Consider the following 27,563-nt stretch of genomic DNA (forward strand, 5'->3'; position numbering starts at 1 on the left):
CACACCTTATAGGAAAATTAACTCAAGATGGATATTGTATGTAAGTGTGAAACGTAAAACTATAACACTTTTAGAAGAAAAGAGGGGAGAAAATCTTTGTGATCTGGGGTTTGCCAATGTCAATGGATCATTCCACACAAGAAAAAATTGGGTGCATTGGACTTCATCAAAATGAAAAACCTTTGTGCTACGAGTGACTGTTAAGTGAATAAAAAGCCGCAGACAGGGAGAAAATATCTGCAAGTCAAATATCTGCTGAGGGCCTTGTATTCAGAATACATAAAGAGCTCTCAAAACTCCACACTAAGAAAATAAACAACCCACTGAAAGATCGGGCTAAGGCTCTGAACAGACATTTTTCCGAAGAAGATATACATATGGCTGATAAGCGCATGGAAAGATGCTCAACATCATTAGTCTTTCGGGAACTGCAGGTCAAAACTGCAATGAGACACCACTTCAGACCCATAGAATAACTGTAATCAAAAAGACAGACCCATAACAAATGTTGGTGAGGATGTGGAGATGCTGGAACGCTCCTACATTGCTGTTGGGAATGTAAAATGGTGCAGCTGCTGTGGAAAACAGTTTAAATATAGTCACCATATGACCCAACAATTCTATTCCTAGATATCTACTCAGGATAAGTGAAAACATATATCCACACAGAGAGCTTAGACAGGAATGTTCATGGCAGCGTCATTCCTAGTATGTAAAAACTGGGAACGACCCAGATGCCCATCAACTGACGAACGACGACCAAACATGGTGTAACTAAGGAATGAGGTACTATTGACACATGCTACGGTGTGGATGAGCCTGAAAACACTCTAAGTGAAAGTGTCCGGTCCTGTAGGATTCCATTTATATGAAATGCCCAGAACAGGCAAGCCCACAGAGACAGGAAGTAGATTCGTGGTTGCCAGGGGCTTGCTTCGGGGTAGGGGAGTGACTACCTAATAGTGCGGGGTTTCTCTCTGGGGTGATAAAAATGTTCAGAAGTTAGATTATGATGGTGGTTGCACAACTCTGAATACACTAGAAGCCACTGCATTACGCTTTCTATATATGTACTTTACGGTATGTAAATGACATCTCAATAAAGCTGTTTGTTTTTAAAAGGATAAAAGACCTGAACGGAACTTCACTAAAGAGAATGCACCATTCAGCACAGAGAAAGTTCTTCAACGTCATCAGTTATAAGAGAAATGGAATTAAAACCAGGATGGGATAGCATCGCACGCCCATTAGAAGAGCTAAAACAAAATCTCCAACAAGAGACTGACGAGAACAAGTGCTGTTGAGGGCGTGGAGCAACTGGAACTCTCACAGGCTGCTGTGGCATGCGAAATGGTACCAGTACCCTGGAGACCAGTGTGGCCGCTTCTTAGAAAGTGAGTCACACGCCTGACAAATGATCAAGCGATCCCACTTTTGGGCATTTGTCCAAGAGAAATTCAAACTTATGTTCGCAAAAACCTGTACACAAATGCCTATGGTGGCTTTACTCAAACTGCCAAGACTGGAAACAACCCAAACATCACCTAGTGGGTGAAGGATAAGCAAATTGCGGTCCATCCACACACGGAATACCGTTCATTGTTAAAAAGGAACGAACCACTGAAACACGTAATCACCTGGGTGACTCTCAAAGCATTATGCTGAATGAGAGAAGCCGGACCTGGGACCTCCCTGGTGGCGCAGTGGTTAAGAATCCGCCTGCCGCAAGAGGGAGGAGATATGGGGACATATGTCTATGTACAGCTGATTCACTTTGTTATACAGCAGCAACTAACACACCATTGTAAGGCAATTACACTCCAATAAAGATGTTAAAAAAAAAAAAAAGAATCTGCCTGCCAGTGCAGCGGACATGGGTTCGAGCCCTGGTCCAAGAAGATCCCACATGCCACGGAGCAACCAAGCCCGTGCGCCGCAACTACTGAGCCTTCGCTCTAGAGCCTGTGAGCCACAACTGCTGAGCCCATGTGCCACAACTACTGAAGCCTGTGTGCCTAGAGCCCGTGCTCTGCAACAAAGAGAAGCCACTGCGATGAGAAGCCTGCGCACCACAACGAAGAGTAGCCCCCGCTTGCTGCAACTAGAGAAAGCCCGTGCGCAGCAACAAAGACCCAACGCGGCCAAAAATAAATAAATAAATAAATGGGAAAAAAAAAAAACACTTTAAAAAAAGAAAAGCCGGACCCAAAAGATAACACACTGTAGGCTTCCATTTACATGACATTCTCAAGAAGACAAAGCTATGGTGATGGGGAAGAGATCCGTGACTCTGAGTAGGAGGAAGAGGTGAGTATAAAGGGTGAGCACAGGGGAGATTTTTAGGGTCTTGGGGGATTCTGTGTCCCAACTGATGTGGCTACAGGAGTCTGTACCTGTGCTAACATTCACAGAACTGTACATCTTTCAAAAAGTCAATTTTCTGTATAACTCAAAAATAAAAATATATAAATAACTTAAAAACACAACCATCACAGTAAAATTGATTCAGTTAAGAATTCTCCATGAGTGCTAAGTTGAGAGGGATTTTAACGAGGAAAAGGATACTTATCGAATCCAAAGTGCATCCTCATTAAGTATTTAATCATTACAAAGGGAAAAAGAGTAACTTCACGGTAGGGAAAGCTGGTGGACACCACCTCCATCAGTTGGTCGAGGATAACGCCACCACTCATGGGTAAGCTGACGTCAGGCACCTGCCTGTCTGACATGCATTGCTCCTGTGGAATTCCTGCCGGAAAAATAAAGTGTGAATCTATTCATGCAGAAACATGAGAAAACCCCCCAGCAGAGGGACATCCTGCAAAACAGCTTGTCTCCTCTCTTTAAAAACGTCTGTGTCATGAAAGACACAAATGGCCGAGGATCTGTTTCAGGTTAAGGAAACTAAGAGCCTTGACCACCAAAACCAACGTGTGATCCTGGATTGGGAAAAATACAGCTACGAAAGATATCACTGGGACAAGTGACACAAGTAGAAGCTGGACTGCAGATTGAGGGATTGTATCAACTGGAAACATACACTGAAGTATTAAGGGGTCGAGGCAATGATTTATGCAACCTTTTCTCAAATGTTTCAGAGACAATAATATAAGCGGACACAGAGAGAGACAGAGAACAGTACAGCAGACAGGGCAGGTATGAAGAATTAGTGATGTGGACGCAGGGCATAAGGCAGCGTTCTTGGTCCCCTTCTTGCAACTCTTCTGTAAGTTTGAAATTGTTTCAGAAAAGAAGTTGACATGTGTGGACTCAACTCCTGCTTCCAACCGCAGAGAAGTGGCGGGAAGGCCAGCCCGTGTCCAGAAATGACTGTGAAACTGGACGAAGTCTGGCAGCAGCTGCTCCAGTCAGTGGACACTGGACCCTCAGGGCCGTGAGCTCTCAAGCGCCCACCCTCCTGGCTCCCCGGGGACAGTCTGACCACAGCCCTGAAGCAGGGCTCCAAGCAGAGCACGGTGGTCCCCGCAAGCTCGGAGGCCGAAGCTGGGGTTTTCAGTAGTTCAAAACTGGAAGTGGAATACTACACAGCAGTGAAAAAAAACCAAACACCTCCCAAATGCAGCAGCAAGGGCGCATGTCACAAACATGATGGCAGGTGAGAGAAGCCAGAAAAAAGAACACAAAGTGCACACTCCATTCACGCAAAGCGACGTATAGCGGGAGGGGCCAAGGCAGCGGTTGGCTTTGAGGGCATGAGGCAGCGCTCTATTTCTTGATCTGGTGGTCAAGCACGTTTGTAATTTGTGCACGTTTCTCTAAGTCGTTCAAGGGCAGGCTGGAGCCCTGTCTCCTTTGGTGCCCGGTCCTTTCCCCGCCCAAAGCCTCCTGCATCAGTTCATCCCAAGAGCCCCTGAGGCCACCGGCTCCTGAGGCAGGTTATTCCCAACTGCCCAGCTGAGGGGAGCTCTGTTCAAAGAGCAGAAAAGCCAGGCTGCAGAGTTGCTAAGGCTCTTCCTGTTCCCCAGGGAAATTTCTGAACCTGGGGGTGGGGAGGCTGGCTTAGCACTGAGGCCTCTCCCTCCCCCACTCCAGGGGCCCAGGGGAACCGAGCAAGGTGCAGGAGAAGCTAGGTGATGCAGCAAATGCCCACCTGCTCCCTTCTTTCTCCTGGGCCCAGAGAAGGCTGGCCGTGGAGGGGGTTGGTGAGCCTGCAGCCCTCCCCTGGTTCTCCCCCGTGTCCCCAGCCCCACTGCAGGGCTGCCCCTTCTTGGCGCGAGAGGCTGGTCCCTCCCCATCTCTGGTTGGCCTCCCAGCCTGCAATGGGCCAAATGGGGGGCCTGGCCACTCCCTCTTCCTGGCGCCAGGCTGGAGCCCCTGACCCTGCAGGGCCCAGCCCGCCAGACCCCCTCTCTGCTCGCCGGAAGCAGGGGGAGCTGGGCTAGCGCAGGCAGGGCTGCCGCTGCCCTCTAAGCGTGGGTGCCCGCCCCCCGCCCCGGGTGCCTGGGGAGTGAGGGCCTGTGGGGAGGAGCCTGCGAGCCGCAGCTCCTTCACCATGGTGACGGCTCCCTGCTGCGTGGCAGGTACCGGTGGCCCGACGGCTCCAGTGGCCCCAGCATGGGTGGGCATGGGTGGGGGCAGGGCAGGCCAGCTGCAGTCCTCTCTGAGGGGCTGTGTCCCCCTCTCTAGGCTTCCCTGGCTGGTCAGGTCAGCCTCAGCCTCGCAAACCCTCCCAGACACACTGGGTTTGGCAGGAGGTGTGTTTGGGGGCCTGGACTGTCCAGTCAGTGGCCCCGGCTTACTTTCACATGGCCCAGAACCCGAGCACAGGGCTGGCAGGCTGGTGGGGCCTTGGCTGGCCTTGGGGGCTTGCTGGTGTGCACGTGGCCCGGCCCCGCTCCCTTCTCTGATTAGGGGCCGTGACCTTGCTCTTCTGAGGGGATCTGGTAGCCAAGAGCACCTCTTCACCATGGAGACCACTTAGCTTGCGGCCTCAAGGGCATCTCAGTCCCCTGGGTGCCCAGCCTGGAGAGCCGGGGGCAGGGGAATGTGTCCCTGGGCCGTCCAGGGGCCTGCTGCCCAGGTAGGCTGGGAGACAGGTGCGACTGACCCCACATGTAAGGATGCACACCAATGCCCCAGGGACAGAGGGCAGCCTGTGGCCCGAGGCCAGGGGTCGATGTCATTCTGAGACACCCGCAGCCCTCCCTCCCCCCCGCCCCACCCAGGCCGCTGTCTGGGCCCCTGTGACCATCACCCGGGTTGCTGGCCCCTACCTGCTGGGGCCGTGGCCCCCCAGGAAGGCACACGCACAGGTGGAAAGCTCTGCATTCGCAGGTTATTATTAACCCAGCAGTGACATCACCCGCAGCCAATGGGAGGCGGGTTTATTTCCAGGGCTGACAGCTTGATAACGGTTAATTTTAGCTGGATCTTCTTTCCCCAGGCTCGTGAAAATCCCTGCCCGCCAAAGAGGGGGCTGTCTGTGTCGCCCCGCCCCAAACAGCTCGTGTCTGGGCCTGGGAGCTACAGGAGGGGCTGAGAAGGCGGGGCCTGTACTCCTCCCTCTGCCCGCTGCCCAGAAAGTGCCCTGGGAGCCCGTACCAGCCTCATTAGCAGGAGCCCTTTCTTTGCTCGTCCCCCCACCCATACCCTTGGCTGCTACGGGGGCCGCCGTGACCAGTGGCTCAGGTGTGGGAAAAGGGCTACAGGGGCGGAGCCTGACCTGGGAGAGGGGAAGAGCACAGCTGGGACCTGGGCGGGCTTGTCCAGAAGTACCGCTGCCGCAGCTCAGGCCTTCCAAGCCTTCCGCGAGCTCTGCCCTCCTTGCTGTGTGACCTTGGGCACTGTGCTTTGCTTCTCTGTGCCCAGCTGCCTCTCGGTCCATGGGTCCTCAGGCTGCCTGGGAGCCCCACCACGCAAGGCTTGGTGACTGTGGCTGTTCAGTGCATCACATAGTGTTTAGTATTGCTTAGTATTCCATAGTTATTCAGTACCAGTCAGTGATTAGTAGTTATTTAGTACTGTTCAGTGGTTGTTAAGTACGAATCAGTAGTTAGTAGTAGTCATTAAACACTATTCAGTAGTTAGCAGCTGTTCACCAGTTAGCTGGACCACGCGGTGGTTAGCAGCTGTTCACCAGGTAGCTGGGCCACGCGGTGGTCAGCAGCTGTTCACCAGGTAGCTGGGCCACGCGGTGGTCAGCAGCTGTTCACCAGGTAGCTGGGCCACGCGGTGGTCAGCAGCTGTTCACCAGGTAGCTGGGCCACGCGGTGGTCAGCAGCTGTTCACCAGGTAGCTGGGCCACGCGGTGGTCAGCAGCTGTTCACCAGTTAGCTGGGCCACGCGGTGGTCAGCAGCTGTTCACCAGTTAGCTGGGCCACGCGGTGGTCAGCAGCTGTTCACCAGGTAGCTGGGCCACGCGGTGGTCAGCAGCTGTTCACCAGGTAGCTGGGCCACGCGGTGGTCAGCAGCTGTTCACCAGGTAGCTGGGCCACGCGGTGGTCAGCAGCTGTTCACCAGGTAGCTGGGCCACGCGGTGGTCAGCAGCTGTTCACCAGGTAGCTGGGCCACGCGGTGGTCAGCAGCTGTTCACCAGGTAGCTGGGCCACGCGGTGGTCAGCAGCTGTTCACCAGGTAGCTGGGCCACGCGGTGGTCAGCAGCTGTTCACCAGGTAGCTGGGCCACGCGGTGGTCAGCAGCTGTTCACCAGGTAGCTGGGCCACGCGGTGGTCAGCAGCTGTTCACCAGGTAGCTGGGCCACGCGGTGGTTAGCAGCTGTTCACCAGGTAGCTGGGCCACGCGGTGGTCAGCAGCTGTTCACCAGTTAGCTGGGCCACGCGGTGGTCAGCAGCTGTTCACCAGTTAGCTGGGCCACGCGGTGGTCAGCAGCTGTTCCCCAGGTAGCTGGGCCACGCGGTGGTCAGCAGCTGTTCACCAGGTAGCTGGGCCACGCGGCCGTGCAGCCCTGCGCTGCTGCTCGGGGTTGGGTAGCACCACACCTCCCTCCGTGTCTCCACTGTGTGAGCCCAGTGCCTCCAGACACCACGTTGCTCGGGCTCCCAGGGCCCTGCAGGTGGTCCGGCTGAGGACGGATGGGCAAGTCCTGGGGACACGGAGGCCTCTTGGGGGGACCACTGGAGACCCCTGCCTCAGGTCAGCGAGCAGGTCCTTGCGGGGGGACGCTGGCTTCCACTAGCAGCGGCCATTGCTCTGGGGAGCACAGCCTCCCAGCCCCTGGTGCGGGCAGCCCAGTGCGGTTTGGTTCCTGCCAGGCGACAGCAGCGGGTGAGCCCAGAGCAGAGAGGCGAGCCTCAGGCCTGTGCTTCAGGCCTCTGAGGCTTCCGGCAGCTGGAGATCCCTGGGGGAAGTTGGGGTGGCGTCCACAGGGACCCGGGCCTCCTGCCCTCTCGGTCCGTCCCATGCCAGCCTCCGTCAGTCACGGCATCTCCCAGATCCTGCCTAAGCTTCGGCAGAAGGGGACGCATTAAACAGAGGCCAGCTGGGCAGGGCGGGGGGGCCGTGCTTTCCGCACAGGCGTTTATTTTTAATTCCTGGCTCCTGTTTGATGGCATCAGCAGACGAGGAGGTGCCGGGTCACTTGCCAGCCCCTCTCGCCCGGTCTGTGGGCGGACACAGCGCCCGGTCTGTGGGTGGACACAGCGCCCGGTCTGTGGGCGGACACAGTGCCCGGTCTGTGGGTGGACACAGTGCCTGGTCTGCGGGCGGATACAGCGCCCGGTCTGTGGGCGGACACACTCCCCTCCCGGAGAGACCCTCCCCACGGGGCAGGGAGACCTGCTTGGCGCCCAACCACTGCCCCGGCCCATCTTTACTTCCTTACCTGCTGGGGGGTCCCACCTCTGGGGGTTCCCCGTGGGCACTGCCCCATCAGGAGGTGCTGATCCCTGGGCCTCTGCTCCCCCCACACACATTTTTTGAGACCCTGCCCCAACTTCTCCAAGACCCTGACCCTAACCTGAGTGTCCTCGGGCTCTGAGGCAGATGGAGACATGGCCATGGGGAGATGTGGTAATGGGTGAGCTGACAAGGTTGGAGGTCCCGGAAGAGGCCATGACCCTGGTCTTCACTAACCCATCCCCCCCACCCCGAAACCCATTTTGGTCATTGCCCTGGTCTGCCCAGGATCCTCAGGGACATCGCACTTCCTACAGATCGAGGGGAGGCCTCAGGGCCACAGCCTGGGACTCTCTCTGGGAGCTGATTTCTTTCCTTGGCAAACTCTGCGTCCCTGGGAACCCGGCCCGTGTGTGCAGACCAGGGCGGCCCTCAAGGATTTCAGTGGGCTCTGGGGGCGGACTTCAAGTGTTCCCTGTACCAAAAGGGGCCCAGGGTGGAAAACAGTTCTTCCCAGGGCTTGGAGGGAGGGTGAACTGACTGGATCTGCGGATGCAGCCTCAGGCCACTTGGCCGAGCTGAGGGGACCCTGGAGGCCACAGTTTCCGTGCCACACCACGGAGCCGGGGTGCAGAGCCTGGCTCTGGGGGCCTGCTGGGGCAAACCTGTGTCGCAGGCACATAGGGGGCAGGGGACTTGGAAAGAAGCAGATTCTGGGGTCCCACCGGGGGCCTGCACCCCCTGGGCCACCCCGGAGAGATGCCTCAGAACACAGCACCACGTAAATCAGGTGCCGGCAGGACAGCCGCCCAGACGCCGACCTCAGCCACCCCCCAGGCCTGCCCTGCTCCTCCCCTGCCCCCACCGGCCCCATCCTCGCGGACTGGCCCTTCCCTGGGACCTCCTTTTGGATCCAAATGTCTTTTTGTGCTCGGCGCGGCGCTGCTCTCCCCTCGCGTGCCCGAGCCTGGCGTTTCAGCCTTGCGGTATCTGCCCTCTGCCGCTAGCTGTTTCTCTCCAGGCCTCTCTCCATCTCTGCGCCTCCCTCCTTTCGGCTCCCTCTCCGCATCCGGCTCTCGCCGCCCCCGCCTGTTTGGCTCTCCCCGCCCGCGCTCCCTCCGGGTGCGTCTCGTCTCCGCCTTTGTAGCTCCCTCCCTCGCCACATGCTCCTCTCGCGTCCCTGTCGCGCTCGCGTGCGCCCGCGGGCCCGCTGTCCCTGCATCCCTGCATCCCTCGCATCTCCGCCCCCGGCCCCGCCCGCGCCGGTGCCGCATTGCCGTACTGCAGGGGTGCAGTGCACTGCGCCTGCTCCGTCAATAGGTGGACCCCCCTCCTGGAGAGATAAAACCGCCGGCGCCGGCGCCGCCAGTCCCTCTGGCTGAGACCTCGGCTCCGGGTAAGGACGCTGGGCCTCCGGGTCCCCACCCCCGCCCCCAGCTTTCCGCAGAGGGTCCCTTCCCCGGGGACCAGTCCCAGGGGCAGAGACTGGTCGGCCCGGCGCCTGGCGAGGCTGCGCTGCTCCCCGAGGAGATCGGCTGCCCGCCCGGGGACTCCGGACCCAGCACCGGGGTCAGTCCCCCGGGCGGCCCTGGGTGGGGTGGGGGCACCGCGGTAGCGCTTGTTTACGGGGCCGCCGCGGCGGGGCCGAGTCTCCTGGGCGGTGGCGATCAACCTGCAGCCGTGACCTTGGGATCGCCGTGGGGGGGGCCCTGTGGGGTTCGGGAAGGGTCGTCAGCGCTGGGGGCTGGTGAGGGTGGGCGCTGGGGGTGCCCCCCCGACGTAGAGGGGGAGGGGAGGCTGTGAGACCTGAGGGGTCCTTGCCACCCCGCCTCCGCCCGGGCAGGCGGTGTCCGCACCCAGGGGTCCGCACCCTGGGGTGCGCCGCTTTCTCCCGCTTTCCCTTCCCCAGCCACCTGCCCCCCCCCCCCCACGGGCTGCCTAGGTTTCTCCATTGACCTCCAGGATGAGGCAGGGGCTGTGACCCTGTGACCAGAGGGAAGGGGGAGGGCATGGCCCTCTGCCCCCACCAGGCATCTCTGTCTGGCATCTGCTGAGCATGGCTGCTGGGGCCAGATTCTCCCTGCTCTGGACACAGCAGGGACCCCCACCTCCCTGCCCTACTGCCTGCCCATGTCCAGACCCCAGGGAGGGCCCGAGCTGGACACAGCAGGGACCCCCACCTCCCTGCCCTACTGTCTGCCCCCGTCCAGACCCCGGGGAGGGCCCGAGCTGGACACAGCAGGGACCCCCACCTCCCTGCCCTACTGTCTGCCCCCGTCCAGACCCCGGGGAGGGCCCGAGCTGGACACAGCAGGGACCCCCACCTCCCTGCCCTAGTGCCTGCCCCCGTCCAGACCCCTGGGAGGGCCCGAGCTGGACACAGCAGGGACCCCCACCTCCCTGCCCTACTGTCTGTCCCCGTCCAGACCCCGGGGAGGGCCCGAGCTGGACACAGCAGGGACCCCCACCTCCCTGCCCTACTGCCTGCCCCCGTCCAGACCCCGGGGGGGGCCCGAGCTATTCTGGGTCCCTGATCTGGGCACCGCATCGCCCTGCTTGAGCTCTGGGCCAGGCGTCTCCCCGGTGCCAGCCTTCCGGGCAGGGATGAGGGGAAGATGGTGCCGTCCCTGCTCAAGGAGGGGAGTGGGAAGCACTGACCGTCTCTCCACCGTGGCAGCTCTGCGGGGCGGGGGGTGGGGGCTGGGATCGGGTGGGCGCGGTGTCCCAGCCCAAGGCCGGGGCCAGGGCACTGGAGAGCGGGGCAGGGTGACTCATCACCGGCTCCTGACTGGTCACGGGGCTCGCCAGGCTGGTGTTCCTCGGTGTCTCCGGATGGGGTTAGCCTCTCAGGGTGGGGGGGCTCTGTAGGCACAGCACTCAGACGTGTGCGGCTACTGGACTGTTTGGGCTTTTGCCCCCGGGCTCTGCTCAGCTAAACATGGAGACCTGGCTCCGGCCTTGGGGGCCCGGACTGTGCTCAGGGTGTGCTCCCAACCTGTGCAGGGCAGGGCTTTGCTGGGCTTCTCTCTGAGGCCCCCCATCACCTTTGCTCCCCACCTCGACCCACAGAGTCACTGCTCAGCGTGCCCCTCGCCCTGAGCCAGAACACCCCAGGTCGCGCCAGCCCCTCCCCACACCCCGGGCAGGATGGGCAAGGAGAAGACCCACATCAACATCGTGGTCATCGGCCACGTGGACTCAGGCAAGTCCACCACGACCGGCCACCTCATCTACAAATGCGGGGGCATCGACAAGAGGACCATCGAGAAGTTTGAAAAGGAGGCGGCCGAGGTGAGCCCTGAGGGGGGCTCCCACCTTCGCCTCCACCGTGAGGTTGGGTTCTCACAGGGCAGCCGGGCTGATGCTTCCCTGACCCCGGGGCACATAGCTCAGATGAACTCCTCTGGGGCAAGAGGGGCGTGAGCCCCAAGGACCCCACGTGGGAGATGTGTGTGTCGCAGCATCCGGATGGGAAAGGCCTGGGGGCAGCTGGGGGAGCCTCTCTCTGAGGAGGTGCCTGGTCGGGGGGAGGTGGGATGACCTGCCGGACCAGCCCCCGGCAGGAGAGGGGCTGGAGGTGCATTTCTCCCAGGATAGGTCACTGTCTCTGAGCCCCCAGGGTTGGGTTCCCGTGTCCCCGGGGCTGAGGTCTGGGGCTGGAGGTGGCGCTGTCCTCGCTTGTCCCGGGGCTGGGCCAGGACTCAGAGCGGCTATTAATAGCTGATTGATGGGCACCCAGCCCATCAGCTCCATTTTCTCCTGCCGGCCTGGGGCAGGCTGCCTGTCCAGGGTAGCACCCTTTTTTTGGGGGAGTCTTTGTCACCTGGCGAGGAGGAGAGGGGCCCTGATGGCTGACCCCCCATTTCTCGAAGCTGATCCTCTCAAGCGTCCGAGACCCACGGGTGGGAAGTGTCCATGGAGTGGGGTCTGCTCTCTGTGCCTCCCACCTCCACCCCTGAGCTCTGGGGGAGCTCCTGTTGGGGAGCTGTGAGGGGTCTCACCTGGATGGCCGGTGCCAGGGCTCAGGAGGGGCAGCTGCTGGCCTGGGCTGCGGGGATGCTCCTGGGCCCCAAAGCTGTGTCTCTTCTTCCCTGCGGGGCTGGTGTTGAGGGGCGCTGAGGGCGTTCGCAGGGCGTCTGGTTCGGGTCTAGCTGGACCCTGGCTGGGCAGCCTCCCTGGAGGGCAGAGCCCTGTCCGTGCATGGCCCTGGCAGGGAGCTTTGACCAGCTGGGCAGTGACCACAGCTGCCACCCTGACCGCAGCCCTGACCCTGGGCATGGGGGTCTCACTGGGCACTTGGCACAGGTGTTGGGAGAGGGCGGCCCGGCCTCGCTTTCCCTGGTCAGGTGGGGCGGGGAGTGGAGGAGGAGCCTCAGAGCCACTGGGGAGCTTCAGCGGCTGTGGAAAGAACTGGAAAGCCAGGCCCTTCCTTACCACCTCATCTGATTTCTTTCTTTCTTTTTCCCTAAAAAAAAAAAAAAAAAAAAAAAAAAAACCACAGAGGGGCTTTTTGGTTGGACAGCCTGAAGCCCAGCGGGGTCATCAGCTGACACAGGGATCTGGGGGGTGCGGTGGGGGGGACCCTGGCTTCAGATAAAGGGAAGCCCTCAGCCAGGGGAGGGCTTGAAACCAGGGCGGCTCTCAGGCTGCTCCCAGGCCCTTGCGCCCCCTGCTGGTGGAGCCTGTTTAGGCGGCAGGAGGCCGGCCGGGGCAGGGCATGGATGAGGTCCTGGTGTCCCCGGTTCCGGAGGTGGGTCCAGAGCCCCAGGGTTCCAGCAGTAGCGAGGGGTCTCTCTGCTGTGACATGCTGCTCCCGCGCCCCAGGGGGACCCGAGTCCCGGTCCCGTCCTGAACCACGTCCCCACCCCTCCAGATGGGGAAGGGCTCCTTCAAGTACGCCTGGGTGCTGGACAAGCTGAAAGCCGAGCGGGAGCGCGGCATCACCATCGACATCTCCCTCTGGAAATTCGAGACCACCAAGTACTACATCACCATCATCGACGCCCCGGGCCACCGCGACTTCATCAAGAACATGATCACAGGCACATCCCAGGTGGGCGGGGCCTCGGGGGCCTGGAGGACGGGAGGTGGGGCGGGGGCACCGTTCAGGAGAGCCTGGGGGGCCCTGGAATCAGTGAGCGGTAGTTGGGTCTCCTCTGCTTCCTCGCCAGGGCATGAGACCCCTCACCTTTGTCACCACGTGCCCCCCCAAAGAACTAAGTGTCCTGGCATCTCAGCCTGGCAAGGGTGCCTGTAAGGACAGCCAGCCACTGTCAGGGCCGCCTTCACAGGAGACACAGAGGCCAGAATGGGGACATGGAAATGTGGGCAGAAATGCCCCCGGACAGTCCGACATTGCCAGGGCATTCACACAGACAGACAGACAGACACTGCCCCTAAGGTTGGGACCCCCAGGTTCCATGCCCAGGCGATGGCCCAGGCCCCTGTCTGCTGCCCAGAGGGGCCTGGGCTTGGGTGCTGGGCGAGGTCTGGGCTCACCTTACCCGACCTGCCGGGCAGGCGGACTGCGCCGTGTTGATCGTAGCGGCGGGAGTGGGCGAGTTTGAGGCGGGCATCTCCAAGAACGGGCAGACCCGGGAGCACGCACTGCTGGCCTACACGCTGGGCGTGAAGCAGCTTATCGTGGGGGTCAACAAGATGGACTCCACGGAGCCCGCCTACAGCGAGAAGCGCTACGACGAGATCGTCAAGGAGGTCAGCGCCTATATCAAGAAGATAGGCTACAACCCAGCCACCGTGCCCTTCGTGCCCATCTCGGGCTGGCACGGCGACAACATGCTGGAACCCTCGCCCAACGTGAGTGCCCAGCAGCGGTGGGGCTGCTCAGACCTCCCCCTGAGGGCCCTGGGTCAGGGCGGGCACAGACAGCCAGCAGGAGGAAGTGCGGTACCAGCCCCCTGTGGGTGTCCGCGCTGCTGGAAGCCCCAGACTCCTTGGGGGCCGGACGCTCTGCCCTCAGCTCAGCCTCCCTGTGAGGCTGGCAGAAGCCACTGCAGCCCCTTCTCTGGCCAGGGACACGCCCCCCTCGCCCCCCAGGCTGACACTGCGGGGGCAGCGGCTGCCGGGGCCCAGGCCCACTTGCCCCGTCTCTGTCTCCAGAGATCTGCGTGGCAGGGTTGCATCTCCCCCAGGGGCCAAGGCCACGGGGCCTCCCAGGCCCCTCCCCGAGGTCCAGGGCAGGCCGGGACAGCAAAGGGCCGAGGGCTGGCTCTCTGGGGCCAGCTGGGAAGCTGGCGGCTCTGGCAGCCCATGTCCTGGGGACTCTGACTCGGCAGGAGGTGATGAGTGGGACCTGGTTGTTTTGAATTTGTGGAGCCCGAGACCAAGTGCCTCACCCGGTCAAGCCAGAGGCCACCCCTGGCCCAGCAGGGGTCACTAGTCCTGGCCAGGCTGCAGCTGCCCACACTGAGGGAGGTGGGCATGGGGGGTATCTCAGGAGAGCCAGGGGAAACTCAGCCCTGCACCTGTGGTTGGGGGCCGCCCCTTCTGGCCGGGCTGCCGGCTTGTATGCCGTGGATCGAGCTCCCCTCGTGGGGTCTCACGTAGGGAGGGGTGAGCCAACCGTGGGCCCGGAGGCCACGGCTGTGGGGTGGGTGGCACGGGGGCACGTGGGCTCTAGGACGGTGCTTTCTTCCTCCTGCGCAGATGCCGTGGTTCAAGGGCTGGAAAGTGGAGCGGAAGGAAGGGAACGCCAGTGGCGTGTCCCTGCTGGAGGCCCTGGACACCATCCTGCCCCCCACACGCCCCACAGACAAGCCTCTGCGCCTGCCGCTGCAGGATGTGTACAAGATCGGCGGTGAGTGAGGGCTCCGTGGCCACCGCCCGCTGCAGCACCCACCCTGCAGCCTGGCCAGCTCTGCCCTCAGACCCCCTCCTGAGAATGGGCCCCTGACCAGGAGCATCCGGGCCGGGTTATTTCAGCCCCTTCCCCCATGCTGCACACTTTCCGGGGGGCCACCCATCCACCCATCTCCATCCATGCATCTATCTGTCCATCTATCCACCCCCACCCCCGACCCATCTATTATCCATTTCTTCATCAGTCCATTTATCCACCCACCTCCCCCCGCCCGTCCATCAGTCTGTCCCGAGTTAGCCAGGGTCTTCCTCCCTCCAGATAAGTGCCCAGCCCTATACCAGGAGCTGGTGGCACAGGGAGAGTCGCATATTACTCTCCACTTGGAGATTCCTGTCTTGTGGGAGACACGATCCACTCCAGGAGTGAGAAAAGCTGGTCATGAAATGATATAGAACCATAAACAAGTGTGAGGCCCACGAGGGGGCAGCGATGGGGGACTCCCAGCCAGGAGGCTGTGGCAGAGATGCAGGGGCTGTGTGCAGGATGGGGGTGTCACTCACCCAGCACAGAGAACAGCCACCAGCCTCAGCCTCCGCAATGCCACACGAGCCTCTGTCACAGCCAGGGAGACCGGCTGGAGTCCCCACCGCCCCCGTCCCCCACTCTGGGGAGCATCAGACCCCCACTGGGCAGCCACACAGTATCAGCAGATCCTGAGAAGTGCAGGGGCACCCACGCCCCTTTGGGAGTGACCCTCAGGACAGCAGCGCCAGCGCCAGGCAGGCCACCTTGGGGGGGCTGGTCCTCAATCCGCTCAGGGCTTCTGCCTCACAGGGTGGGACCCCTCCTTGCCCATTCTCCCTGTGCTCTGGGAACTCTCTTCCTCAGTCCCTTCTTCCGCTGGCGGGGCGCGGAAGCCTCCACTTCTGTCTGAATGTCTCAGCGTCCGCCTTGCCCGGGGTCTCCCTGTCCCCTCCCTCCCGCCACGTGGCCACCCCCCACCGGCCAGGGAGGACAGGGCACCCCTGACGCCAGCCTGCCCTCATGGCCCCCTTCCTCTCGGCCCAGGCATTGGCACTGTGCCCGTGGGCCGAGTGGAGACGGGCATCCTCCGGCCGGGCATGGTGGTGACCTTTGCGCCTGTGAACATCACCACGGAGGTGAAGTCAGTGGAGATGCACCACGAGGCGCTGAGCGAGGCCCTGCCCGGGGACAACGTAGGCTTTAACGTGAAGAACGTGTCGGTCAAGGACATCCGCAGGGGCAATGTGTGCGGGGACAGCAAGTCCGACCCACCCCAGGAGGCCGCCCAGTTCACGTCCCAGGTGGGCAGCCCGGTGGCCGGCAGGGCCCCCCCCCCCAGTACCAGGGCTGTCCTCAGGTGAGGGGGCTGCCTGGCGCTGGGGAGGACTGAGACCCCCGCTTCGCAGAGTGGGCCACTGAGGCCGGGAAGGGCTGAAGCCGGCCGAGGGCGCAGGTGGGAAGAGCAGGCAGGGTGCACCCCAGCCTCGGTGCTCCTGGCCTCACTGAGGTCCCCCTTTGGTCCTGAAAACGCTTTTATCAGTTTATTGCCTGGGACGGGCCTGTGATACTTAATTCTCCACATTTGCACTGTGTCCTCTTCGGTCACCTCTTTATGTGACTAGGACTTTTTAAATTGGCTTTACTGAGATACAATTGAAATATGATAATCTAAGTCCTGTCTTGTCATCCCCCGTCCTTGCTCTGGCCGCTGGCCCTTTCACACCGTGCCCTCGTCGTTGTTTATCTCTTGTGGCTTTTTAGATGCTTGAAGAGGACCTCGGGGTCCAGGTCCGGGGGCCTGGGTCCCCCCTAGACTGACCTTCCTCCATGGTCGGCACTCTGGGCCCCAGGGACCTGGGGGTGGGTGGAGCCTCCTCCAGCTCTGTGCCCTCCCCCTGTGCCCACCTGCGTGTGCCTGATGGCCTCATGCACCTCTGTCCACAGGTCATCATTCTGAACCACCCTGGGCAGATCAGCGCTGGCTACTCGCCGGTCATTGACTGCCACACAGCCCACATCGCCTGCAAGTTTGCTGAGCTGAAGGAGAAGATTGACCGGCGCTCTGGAAAGAAGTTGGAGGACAACCCCAAGTCCCTGAAGTCCGGCGATGCGGCCATCGTGGAGATGGTCCCGGGGAAGCCCATGTGTGTGGAGAGCTTCTCCCAGTACCCACCTCTCGGTGAGCTGGGGGGTGAGGGAGGGGCAGCCCTGCGGTGGTGGCCAATCCAGGCCAAGGGCAGAGGACCACTGTGGGGGTGGGGTGGACAGAAGGTCCTGCACTTTTGCGCTGCAGCTTAGAGCTTAGCAGGTGGCCCCCGGCCTTGGTCTTTGTCTCATGGAGCACAGGTGGCCCCACTGGGTGGGCCTGGGATGGTATCCTGCTCTGCAGACTCACCCAAGGCCCACAGCTGGTCTGGTGGCAGAGTTAGGACTGGCCGCCTGCCTCCAGCTGGCCGGCCGCACAGATACCCCAAGGACGACCCACAGACCTATATCAGAGAGCTGCCTTATGCAAGGCTGCTGGCCATCTTCAAGATAGCTGAAAGGGTGTGCTGTACTCCGCGCCAGCCTGCCCTAAGTACTGTCCACATACCATTTAATTCCCACAACGATGGCTTGGCGGAGTCCTATGTGTGTTATTCCTGCCACCTAAGGAGACAGGAGCCTCGTACTCCACTGCCCCGCCCCCCCGCCCCGAAACAGGCGCAGAGAGCTCGGTGCCCAGCGCTAGGGTCCCGCCCCGGGGCCTGGGGCTGGGGAGGATGCTGGGGGCGCGAGTGCGCCTGCGCGCTGTATCCCGGCCCGCGCCTCACGCCCCCTCCCCGCAGGCCGCTTCGCCGTGCGCGACATGCGGCAGACGGTGGCCGTGGGCGTCATCAAGAATGTGGAGAAGAAGAGTGGCGGCGCCGGTAAGGTCACCAAATCGGCGCAGAAGGCGCAGAAGGCGGGCAAGTGAAGCGCGGGCGCCCGCGGCGCGACCCTCCCCGGCGGCGCCGCGCCCCGCCCCCGCCCCTACCCCCGGCCCCGCTCCCGGCGCGGTCCCGGCGCCCCGCCCCCTCGCCAGGCGCATGTCTGCACCTCCGCTTGTAAGAGGCTCTCCGTCAGCGACTGGATGCTCGCCATCAAGGTCCAGTGGAAGTTCTTTAAGAGGAAAAGCGCCCCCGCCGCCGCCCCGGCTTCCGCGTCCAGCCTTTGCCACGCTCAGTGCCCGTTTTACCAATAAACTGAGCGACCCCGGAGCCGTGTGCGCCTGCTGTTGGGGGGTGGGCGGCTCGCCCTGCGGGAGGGCGCTCGTTAGGACCCCTCCTGGCCCCCCACCAAGTTGCCAGCCCCGTCCCACCTGGCGTCCCGCCCAGCACCCACCACCCCTGTGGGCGACCTGGCCAGGTGTCCACCTGTGCTACCCAGGGGGACGGTGGGGCACTGGATCCAGAGTCCAGCTGGTGAGGGGGCTTTGGCGTTCCCCCAGTGGGGGCACCCAGGACAAAGAATGAGTCACTTTGGATCCGCAGAAGCGGGGTTGAACGTGTTGGGGGTCTCTCTGAGAATGGGATGAACTGAGGGCTCCTCCCCCACGAGTGACTGTCACACACACATTGTTGTTCACCCGGGTTTTCAAGCTCCCACGCTCTTGGAAGCCCACTCTTAACGCCCCCAACTCCCAGCCCTAGGCTGGTCACTTGTGGCTGGACTCAGCGCCACTGCCGTCCTGCTCCTCAGTGGGGCCCCCGGCACAGCCAGGAACCCCAGCCCCTGGAACCCCAGAACAAGCCCTGACCTTGGTCAGCAAGCACAGTAGAGGGGGGAGGGAGGGCTTGCTGCCCAGCTCTCCCTGCTGCCAGAAAGCAGCGCCTAGCCCGAGCCGGGTGTTGGTGCTGCAGATGGAGCTCAGGGCGGGGCTGAGCGGATCCCTGACTGCGGGCGCAGTGCAGACTTGCCCGCCTGCAGCGGGAACTGGGCTGTGGGGCGTCCCCTCCAGGGTGAGCAGCAGACCAACCACAGGGTCCCCTAGTGTATGAGTCCCCTGGGGCTGCAGCAACAAATGGGCCTCAAGCTGGAAGCTTAAAACGACAGAAATGGACCCTCCCGCGGTCCAGTACCCCTGGGACGAGATGCAGCGTGGGCAGGGCCTGCTCCCTCCAGAGGCTGTGGGGGAGGGTCCGGTCCGTGCCTCTTGCAGCTCCTGGTGGCTGCCGGAGTCCCTTGGCTTGTGGCCACAGGCCCCCAGTCTCTGCCTCCATGGTCACATGGTCTCCTCTCCTCTGGGTCAAATCTCCCCTGCCAACCGCTTATAAGGGAGTCACTGAAGACCCCCCTGGATAATCCAGGGTCATCTCCACTCAAGATCCTTGATTTAGTCACCTCTGCAAAACACTGTCTTGACACTTGTCACATCACAGGTTCCAGGGCCTGAGGCCTGAACTCTCTGGGAGCATATCCAGCCCACCACCCTGGGTGGTGATGGGAATTATGCCACCGAGTGAGGGGCCAGCCAGGACAGATGGGTGCTGGGGTTCAGGGGTGTCCACGGAGGGACGGTGGTGTCTCCCCGCCCAGTCCCAAAGTGGGGATGGGCCCCTGGAGGGCGCATGAAGGGAGAGTAGGACCAGAAGAAGGGCACCAGGCTAGCCAAGCCAGTGTGGACTGGGACCCACCTCCCCGGTGCCGGCGGCCTGTAGACCCCCGTGCGAACTGGGACCCACCTCCCCGGTGCTGGCGGCCTGTGGACCCCCATGCGCAGGGTCTGGGCCGACCCTCAGAGGCCTCAAAGGAAGGCAGCTCGAGTAGGCGAACAGAGACACAGAACCCCAGGCAGATCTGGATTCAGAGAAACAGTGGATACTTTTGAACATAAATATGTCCCATGCACTATGTACACTGAGAAAGTATTTACTGCTTACCTGAGATTCACGCTTGTTGGTGCGTTTTATCTGGTGGCCCTACCCAAGGAAACTGGGTGCCCCCTGCCACTCTTCTGAGCTGCGGCTCGTCCTGGGCCCCCCGGGCCAACCTGCTGTGACCCTGCCAGCTGTCTGTCCCAGGAAGCTGTCCTCTTACACTTGGCCCAGATAGAATTGGGGTCAAGCCAGAGAAACCTGTCAGCATGAGACAGGGTAAGAATGAATCCAGCCCCGGCTGGGGTCAAAGGAAGCCCCCCAGCGTGGTCCCTGAGGGGACCCTCACCCTCTGGTCCAAGCGGCTGTTGTGGTCCAGATGCCAAGGGTGGGGGGATTTCAGCCATACTTCCCGCCCCCTGCAGGTGAGTGTGTTCCTGGGGTGGGGGACACAGATCATTCCAGGCTCATGGACTCTCAGGGCAGTGTGAGGACAGAGGTGGGAGCACTTCTCCACTCCCACCGGAGTCTGAGGAAGATGGGGGTCCCCGCCACGGTGGAGGGTGGGGCTTCTCAGAGGGTCTCGGAGGGGGCCTTGGGCCACCTTCGGGGATGGAGTGATTAAGGCAGCCCCTGGAAGGTGCAGCTCCTAGTCTGTTGCCTGGCAGGGCACTGGACCTCTCTGCATCCCTGTGCCTTGATCAGGGTGGGGTTCCCCAGGACAGAGGAAGAGAAATCCGGACCTCACTCTCGGGGACATGCAGTACCTGCAGGTGTCCACGTGGGGGCAGCACATGCAGCACCTCTCCCAGGATTTTTCTGCTGACCTGGGGCGGGGGCGGGGGGTCCCCCACCAGCAGCCCCCTGTAGAGCTGGGGTGGGCAGGGACCTGGGTCTCTGGGCTGTTCCGGGAGCCAAACACACTCAGCGGGAGGGGCTTCAGGGGGAGGGTGGGCACTGGCCACACCTCGGGACTGGCAGTGGGAGGGGAGGGCTGGGTGGGATGGCAGAGGCCCAGCGTCACACTCTGGGTGTCGGTTCTCAAACCCTCGCAGGGTCAGACACCACTGAGGTGGTAGCCATAGACTTGGTGCACCGGAAAGGAAAGCAGAAATATTTAAAACTCAAGGTCACACAGCGCAGTCGTCACACATCGCATGGCTCTGAAAACCCCACTGTACGAGGGGGACGGGCGGAACAAAGCCAAGGCCTTGGCGTTACTGGGAGAACAGTCTGATCTTGAGGGGCTTCTGGAGGGCTCTCGGTCCCCGGGGTGCCTGGACCTAAGTCTGAGAGCCTCTGATCTGGGCAGTAGTGCAGGCGGTGAGGGCGCTGGTTCCTGCCCCGCTCCACCCACCGCCAGCGGGACAAAGCAGATGGTGGGTGGAGGAACCCCCTGCGGTCAGGTGCTCGCAGGGCTTGCGCAGCTGCCTCCTGGCCCGCCTCCGCTGCTGTCCAGCTCCCGGCACGGCCATCGGAGTGCGGGCTGAGGCTGCGCGGTGAGCGGAGGGCGTGGGGGCCCCTCCCTTTGGTCTGGTGGTGGGTGGGGCAGGGAAGCAGGGTAGGGGGCGGGGTCCACTGGGCCTTGGCGTCGGGGCGTCAGCTTCAGAGGCGGAGGGTGGGTGGACAGGGTGGGTGGTACCACAACCCGGACAGGGCACCCTGGGGTGCAGGCGGGGGTACAGCCTCAGGGCCAGGACCCGAGCGGGGGGCACAGACCAGCGCTCACACTGGGCTTGGATGCCTGGGCTGCCGCGCAGGACGTGGGGGCCACAGGGCTGGTGCCAGAGCCCAGGCTGGGCGATTGCCCCCTGAAGCTGAGGCCCGGGGCTGGGTCTTCCACCCTCTGCTGGGCTGGGGAATAATTGAAAGCAAGATCTGCCAGGACCCAAGTGGCAGCTTCAATCTGCACTTTGGGTACCTCCGAAAAATTCATGGGTCCTCGGGGTTGCAGGGTCCTGCTGAGCCGGCCAGATCGGGTCTGTCTCCTGCCCTCGTCTCCCCAGGGCTCCCGGAGCCCTCCCCTCGAGACAGGAAGCACCTTCCCTCCCTCCCCCAGGGACCTGGGTGACCTGGTGGTGACCGTCCTGTGTCTGGACGGCGGCCTCAGACCCCAGGGCTCCTTGCCAGGGAGTGACCGCCCTTGTGAGGGGCTGTGGGTGTGTCTCCTCCTGGGTGCCCTGGTGCGTCTCGGAGTGGGACCAAGGGTGTGCCAGGTTACACGAGTGCCCCTGGTGTGTGTACCCAGCCGTGCACACCTGTGTGAGTGTGACCTGGGTGTGGAGCTGTGCACGTCTGCCTGTGGTTGTGTGGAGTGTGGGGAGAACGTGGTGGGGGTCCTGGAGCCCACGGGAGCCAGGGCAGCGAATGTGTGCAGGTGAGTGCGCATGCGTGCATCTCGTGCGTGCTTGAGGGAGCACGCGTGCGCATGCACACGTGTGCACGAGTGTTGAGTGTGTGTGCGCCCGCACAAGCTGTGTCCCGGCTGTAGCTGCACTGCTGGCTGGCTGGAGTCAGGATTGAGCCCAGGGCGCCGTGGGTGGCCGGACTCAGGCAGCGCTGGGGAGCTTTCCCGGTCCCGCGCCCGTGCGGGGAGAAGCTGGCTGGGGGCTGCGCTGGCTGCTCATGACTTCACTGGGGTGGGTCTGGGTGGGTTGGGGAGGAACGGAGCTTGGTGTCCAGAGGAGCTGCTTCCTTTCCTGGCGTCTCTCTTTGGGGGTCGGCTGGGGAGGGCGAGGGCCGCTCAGACGTGGGCTCGTGGCTGGGAGCCCGGCCGAACCCGCTGCCAGCGCAGAGGTCCAATCAGCCGCACACCGGGGTGCGGCCGGAAGCGGGGGTGGGGGAGGCGAGAGCTCCCAGGCCCTGCCTGTTCCGTGTCCGCCCTGGGCGGAGTGGGTGGACCTGGAAGGGTCAGTGGGGCAGGGACCAGATCATTCTCTTTGGACCGCCTCTGTGAAGATGCTCGGTGAAGTGGCCCCAGGCTCCAAAGCCATCTTCTTGTCAGGGATGCTGGCAGCTCTGGGGGGTGTAGGGGCCGTGGTTGGGCTGTGCCAGCCCCGAGTGACGGATGGGCCCAGCTCCCTGGCCCAGAGGGCCCGCCCTGGGCTCTGGTGACAAGGACCGTGCCAGCTGCTGTTTGAAGCTGGGTCTTTCGAGATGGCTGGGGTCCTGGTGTCTGGGGTTCAGCTGCCCAGAAAGGGGGGGCGGCAAGGCTGAGCCAAAAGGGGAGCTGGAGGACAGAACAAAGGAGGGAAGAGGGGCGGGGGAGGGGGTGGGGGTCATGCTTCTGAGCCTCACGGTGGAAGTTTGTGAAATGTCCCCTTCCATCTCTGGCCTCTGCGCAAACCTCGCGCCCCTCAGAGTGGGCAGGACCTGGATGGGTGCCCTGCGCACCTTTAGGGCTGGGGTCTGTATTATATGGCGCTCCCCTGAGCCCCGGCTCTCTCGGACCTGCAGCCGCCTCCGCTGGCGTGGGGGTGAGGCCTCTGGGATGCTGGCTGCCTCTGGTGTCCTCTCATCCCTTCTTTACTGTGTGTCTCCGGAAACCCAGGGTCCTCCCCGCAAGTGTTGAGGAAGGTGGTACATGTTGGAAATGCAGGATTGCAGAGCCAGCCCTGGAATCGATGCATTTATTTTTACTTTGAAGCTTATATAATGCTTACTCATGCCAGACATTGTTCTAAGTGCTATGCAAACCTTAACTCCGCGAATGGTTGTGACAATCCTGTGGTATCATTTACGAGGGCCAGAGAGGTCCAGCGCCTTGCCCAGTTACACACAGACAGAGCCGTGAAACAGGAGCAAACACTGCACTGTTCTGCATGGTGTAAAGGTAGATTCTGTCATCAGGCTAGAAAATAGCAACATGGAAAACGCAGGGTTACTTTGTCGAACTCTGATGATGAGCCGTCCTGTTGCCTCTTGGCAAGTGTGCCCCTCACCCAGATGCTTGCCCCGCCCAAAGCCCTTCCTGGGGTCGGGGAGAGTTGCTCTCCTTCCCAACATTGTGGAGTCCTGCCGTGAAAATTCTCATCCCTTGGCTTGGGTATTATTAGGAGCTTTAGGGAGAAAATCCATTTGTTGGCACTATTTTATACTAAGGGGTGAATGGCTAACTCCTTGGAAATATTTGCGACTTGAGAGAAGACCTTGTTAACCTAAATCATGGTGTCTTAACCTCATCACTATTGACATCCAGGGATAGATAATTCTCTGTTGTGGGGGTGAGGAGCCTGTTCTGTGCCTCTACCCATTAGATGCCAGTAGCACCTGTGCCCATCATGACACCCAAAAGTGTCCCCAGACGTTACAGATGTCCCTTGGGGAACAAAGCTGCCCTGGGTAAGAATGACTGGCCTAAGTGGATCTCATCTCTGTGGGTGGATGCCAAGAAGGGAGGGGGTCAGCGCGTCTGAGCTGGGGGACTCTCCCATGGGGGAGGGTCTGTAAGAAACCAAGGACGAGGGCGCTTCTAAGCCAGGACTGGGGTCACCATGCATCTCCCTGCTGCTTCGTGGATGCTGCTCTGTGCTGGGTGGTGTTTTCAAGGTCGCCTCCTTTCAGCACCCACTGACAGCCCCATGAGGTGGGAGCCGCTTCTCTTCACTCGACCAGCGAGGACCCCTGGGCTCTGCAAAGGTCACTTGGCCAGCTCGGATGAGCCCGCGGGGCCGCCCCAGGGCTATGCCCTGCAGCCGGCAGCACCCTGCCTCTGGCCACGCTGTGGGTGGACCGCGTTTGCTGGTGGACTGATTCATCAGGGGCCACCCTGCCTGAGCCCGTGGTGCTGGCTGAGGCTCCAACTCTGTCTAGGCTGATGTGTCCTGCTTTTGCTGGTCCAAGAGTCCAGCCTTTCTGTCCCATCTCCCTGGCTTAGTGTGTGGTGACCTTGTCCTGGGTGAGGGGGCCGGGGGTGGGCCCTGCGCCAGGCTGGACAGCTCTGTCCAAAGCCTACTGGACATCTGGCCAAGCAAGCCGGGCACTCAAGCGAGCCGGGGCTGGCGGTGGGCTGGCAGCCAGGACCCAGATGCCCACACCCGTGTGTGGGCAGGGTGGCTGACCGCTCTGCTGGTGGGCAGCCTGTCTCCACGGCATCGCACTCCAGCTCACATCCGCCTGTGGTCTACCTGGGCAGACCCTAAGCCACACAAGCCCCGGGCCGGTCACCAGGGACACATCCTGGCTAGAGGCTCCAAGCAACATCTAGCTCTAGAAAGAAGTGTTCGCTCAGTCAGGGAATGTGACGAGCAGCTTCTGTGGGCTGGGCCAGGGGCCGTGAGAGTGTGCACGGGGCTGTGTGCCTGTGCATGTGGCTGTATGTGTGTGCACGGGCCCATGAGCGTACACGGGGCTGTGAGTGTGCACGGGGCCGTGGGTGTGTGCACAGGGCTGTGAGTGTGGCACCATCCTCCTCTTGAGCTCCCTGTCTAGTGGGGTTGGGGGATGGACAGGTGGTGAGCCAACAAGTAACACAGTTTCAGACTGTGATGGGGAACCTGAGAGCTGGGGCTGGAGTCGCACCTCAGGGGAGATCCACGAGCAGGGCCTCCCTGAGAACCACAGGGACCTTTGGGTGCTAATGGAGGGAACAGCATTCCTGCCAGAGGGAACAGTATATTCAAAGCCCCCTTTACCTGCTTGAGGGTCCTTGAAGCTGCCGTGTGCCCAGGGCGGGGAGCTGGGAGGAAGGGACGTGGGGTAGAGAGGTGGAGGTCTGCGACCGCCGGGCCAGGTCACACAGGTAAAGAGGCCACGGCGAGGAAAGTGGGTCATGGGAGAATTGACTCGGAGAGAGAGAGCGCTGGTGGGGCCTGGATCACACCTCAGAGATGACAAAAGACACGGCCTCCCAAACAACCCCCGCACCCCTCGCTCCTGGGAACGGGCCCCCCCGCAGAGAGCGGGGGCGGGGCCCGAGGGCAGATGGCCAAGAGGGGGCCCCCTCGAGAGCCCAGAATCCACGCGATGCTTCCCACCCATCCGGACGCCTCCAGGGCCACCTTTGCTGCCCAGCCTGTCTCCGCTGTCACAGGCGACCATGGACTCCCGGCGTCAAGGTGTTATTGGCGGCTGAGAAATGCAGGTCAGCTCCCGCGTGCAATCAGCTGGGGCTCGGGAAGCTTGTTGAGGGTTCTGAGCCGTTAAAAGAAAGCCCTATAAATTGAATTTATGTTGACTTTAGTGCAAGACGTTTAAAAAAATCAGTGCTTTCGTATCTTGAATTTTTCCTCACTTCTTTTTTCCCCCCATGAGCTGGATAAATAATACAGCCCTTCCTCCTAATAACGGAAAATTCCTTGGAGGGGGTGGGGCTTTCTGTCTGGGTAGGTGCTTCCTGTTGCCCAAATCACAGCACGAAGACGACAACAGCCCTGACCCAGGTTATGTGATTGAGAACATGTCTCTTCTCATTTCCCCAAGTTGTCTTGTTTCTCGGCCTGGTGGAGTTTTCCCTCTGGGCCTCTGCGGGACCATCTGTTTTTCTGGAGGCGTGTGGCTGGGGAAGCACCTTGCTCCTTTTCTACTGGGAGGAAATGGGGTGGTGGTGAAACAGGAAACTCTGCTTTTCAGGGTCTGCCCCCATGTCCACGTGGTCACTGGCCATGAACTTGAGCATGGCTGAACACCGGGAGGTAAGTATCTTTTTGGTGACTGCAGGTGTCAACAAAGCATCAGATGGGGCTGAACAAAAAGGGATCCCACAGCAGGGTGCCGGAGCTGCCTCCCCCGGGGACGGCCTGCGGGACCTTGCCGCTGGTGGCCCTCAGACAGACGGACGGGACGGACGGCCAGGGGAAGCCTGCAACCTCTCCACTCGCTCCCCTGTGCTCTGAAGTCTTCTGGTTCCACCATCTGTCTGTTGTGAAGCTAGAGTCACAACCCCCGGGCTTGTGGAGAAGCGGCTTCCCGGGAAATGCTGAGCCCGTGGTCTGAGCCGTGGGAAGGGTCACCATGAAGCTTCCCAAAGAGGGGATGATCCAGATGCTTCCATATGGCCTCCGACACCAGCCGCTGTGACATGCCCTGACCACACAGCCGCTGTGACATGCCCTGGCCTCATCTGTGCCAGGCTCTGGGGGACACGACGGTGAGTGAGATGCACCCAAAGGCAGTGGAGCCGGGCCGGGAAGCAAGGTCACAGCCCGGTGTGGTGAGCTCCCCCACAGGAAGGGAACACACAGGAGTACTGGGGGGCAGGGGGTGAGACTCTGAGCTGGCCTGTGATGTGACAGCTCAGTGTAGCCGGTGATGTGGGGGACAGGAGGGGGAGGCCAGGGGAGAGGGCAAAAGAAGACTGGGCTGGGCTCAGCAGGTTCTGGGGTGGTGCTGAAAGGACAGCGCCCGGCGTGGCAGCGGCCGCCCCGGAGTCCCGGTGGAAGCTTTCTCCCCAGACTGGGGCTGGGCGTTGCGTGCCTCCGAATTTTTCCACTCCCCTTCTCTGGATCCCGTCAGTGCAGTCTTGGCAAAGATGGCTTGAGCCTGAAAGCTTTTCCCATCTATTTTTAAATAAATGGAACTCCTGTCACTTGCATGAAATTCACCCCGACTGACTCTTTTCAACGACCTGTTTTGCCTAGGTGGCAGGGGTGGGGGCACTGGTGACCAGACTGCTGACAGTGCACAGCCCGTGGTGTGCAAGACACAGATGATCATGGAAAGGACGCCCTAAACAGAGCATGATGCGGCGCTCGCCTTCCAGAGCCTCCAAGAGGTGCGGTGAAGCTCTTGGTGCCAACGCCACCATAGACAAGCGAGCAGGGGCTCGGGGAGGTGGGGACGCCTGCAACCGAGCCCTGTCCCCTTCCAGCCGGGTGGGGGCTCCCTCTCAGCACCGCCTCCCCCAGGAGGTCATGAAGGCAGCCAGGGGCCCCTCGGACCTCAGGGACGTGCCGTCCTTTCTTCCTGCTCAGTGCCCTGGAAGGCCGAGCCCAAACCTTGCTGCTGTCTCAGGGACACCTGCACAGGTGACAGGGACACCTGTCACCTGCACAGGTGACCCCTTCATCCTCGGTGAGCCACGCTAACCGTGGGCTCACGTTGCCCTCCATCCAACCCTGGGGAGGGGCTCC

General features: G+C 61.4%; 1 protein-coding gene across 2 annotated transcripts; it reads left to right on the forward strand.

Annotated features, from left to right (window-relative positions):
* The first annotated feature begins 9,054 nt into the window (after positions 1-9,054).
* Positions 9,055-17,898, forward strand: EEF1A2 (eukaryotic translation elongation factor 1 alpha 2). Of its 2 annotated transcripts, none has more exons than XM_060032613.1 (8): positions 9,055-9,211; positions 10,885-11,106; positions 12,689-12,868; positions 13,336-13,632; positions 14,482-14,632; positions 15,704-15,960; positions 16,604-16,838; positions 17,488-17,898. In XM_060032613.1, exons 2-8 carry the CDS (start codon positions 10,963-10,965, stop codon positions 17,613-17,615), a joined length of 1,392 nt encoding a protein of 463 aa, XP_059888596.1. In that variant the 5' UTR covers positions 9,055-9,211; positions 10,885-10,962; the 3' UTR covers positions 17,616-17,898. The 2 variants fall into 2 exon arrangements, with proteins under 2 accessions (XP_059888596.1, XP_059888597.1); XM_060032614.1 differs by lacking the exon at positions 9,055-9,211 and adding an exon at positions 9,252-9,384.
* The last annotated feature ends 9,665 nt before the right edge of the window (positions 17,899-27,563 follow it).

The sequence above is a fragment of the Delphinus delphis genome, chromosome 15 (assembly GCF_949987515.2).
Source record: "Delphinus delphis chromosome 15, mDelDel1.2, whole genome shotgun sequence".
NCBI classification, from domain to species: domain Eukaryota; kingdom Metazoa; phylum Chordata; class Mammalia; order Artiodactyla; family Delphinidae; genus Delphinus; species Delphinus delphis.

Bases quoted from the DNA above. Each gene is read 5' to 3' on its own strand.
- EEF1A2 (XM_060032613.1), top strand. From the start codon at position 10,963: ATGGGCAAGGAGAAGACCCACATCAACATCGTGGTCATCGGCCACGTG. The intron at 13,633-14,481 runs GTGAGTGCCCAG...CCTCCTGCGCAG, and splicing joins TGCTGGAACCCTCGCCCAAC to ATGCCGTGGTTCAAGGGCTG. The intron at 15,961-16,603 runs GTGGGCAGCCCG...CTCTGTCCACAG, and splicing joins CCGCCCAGTTCACGTCCCAG to GTCATCATTCTGAACCACCC.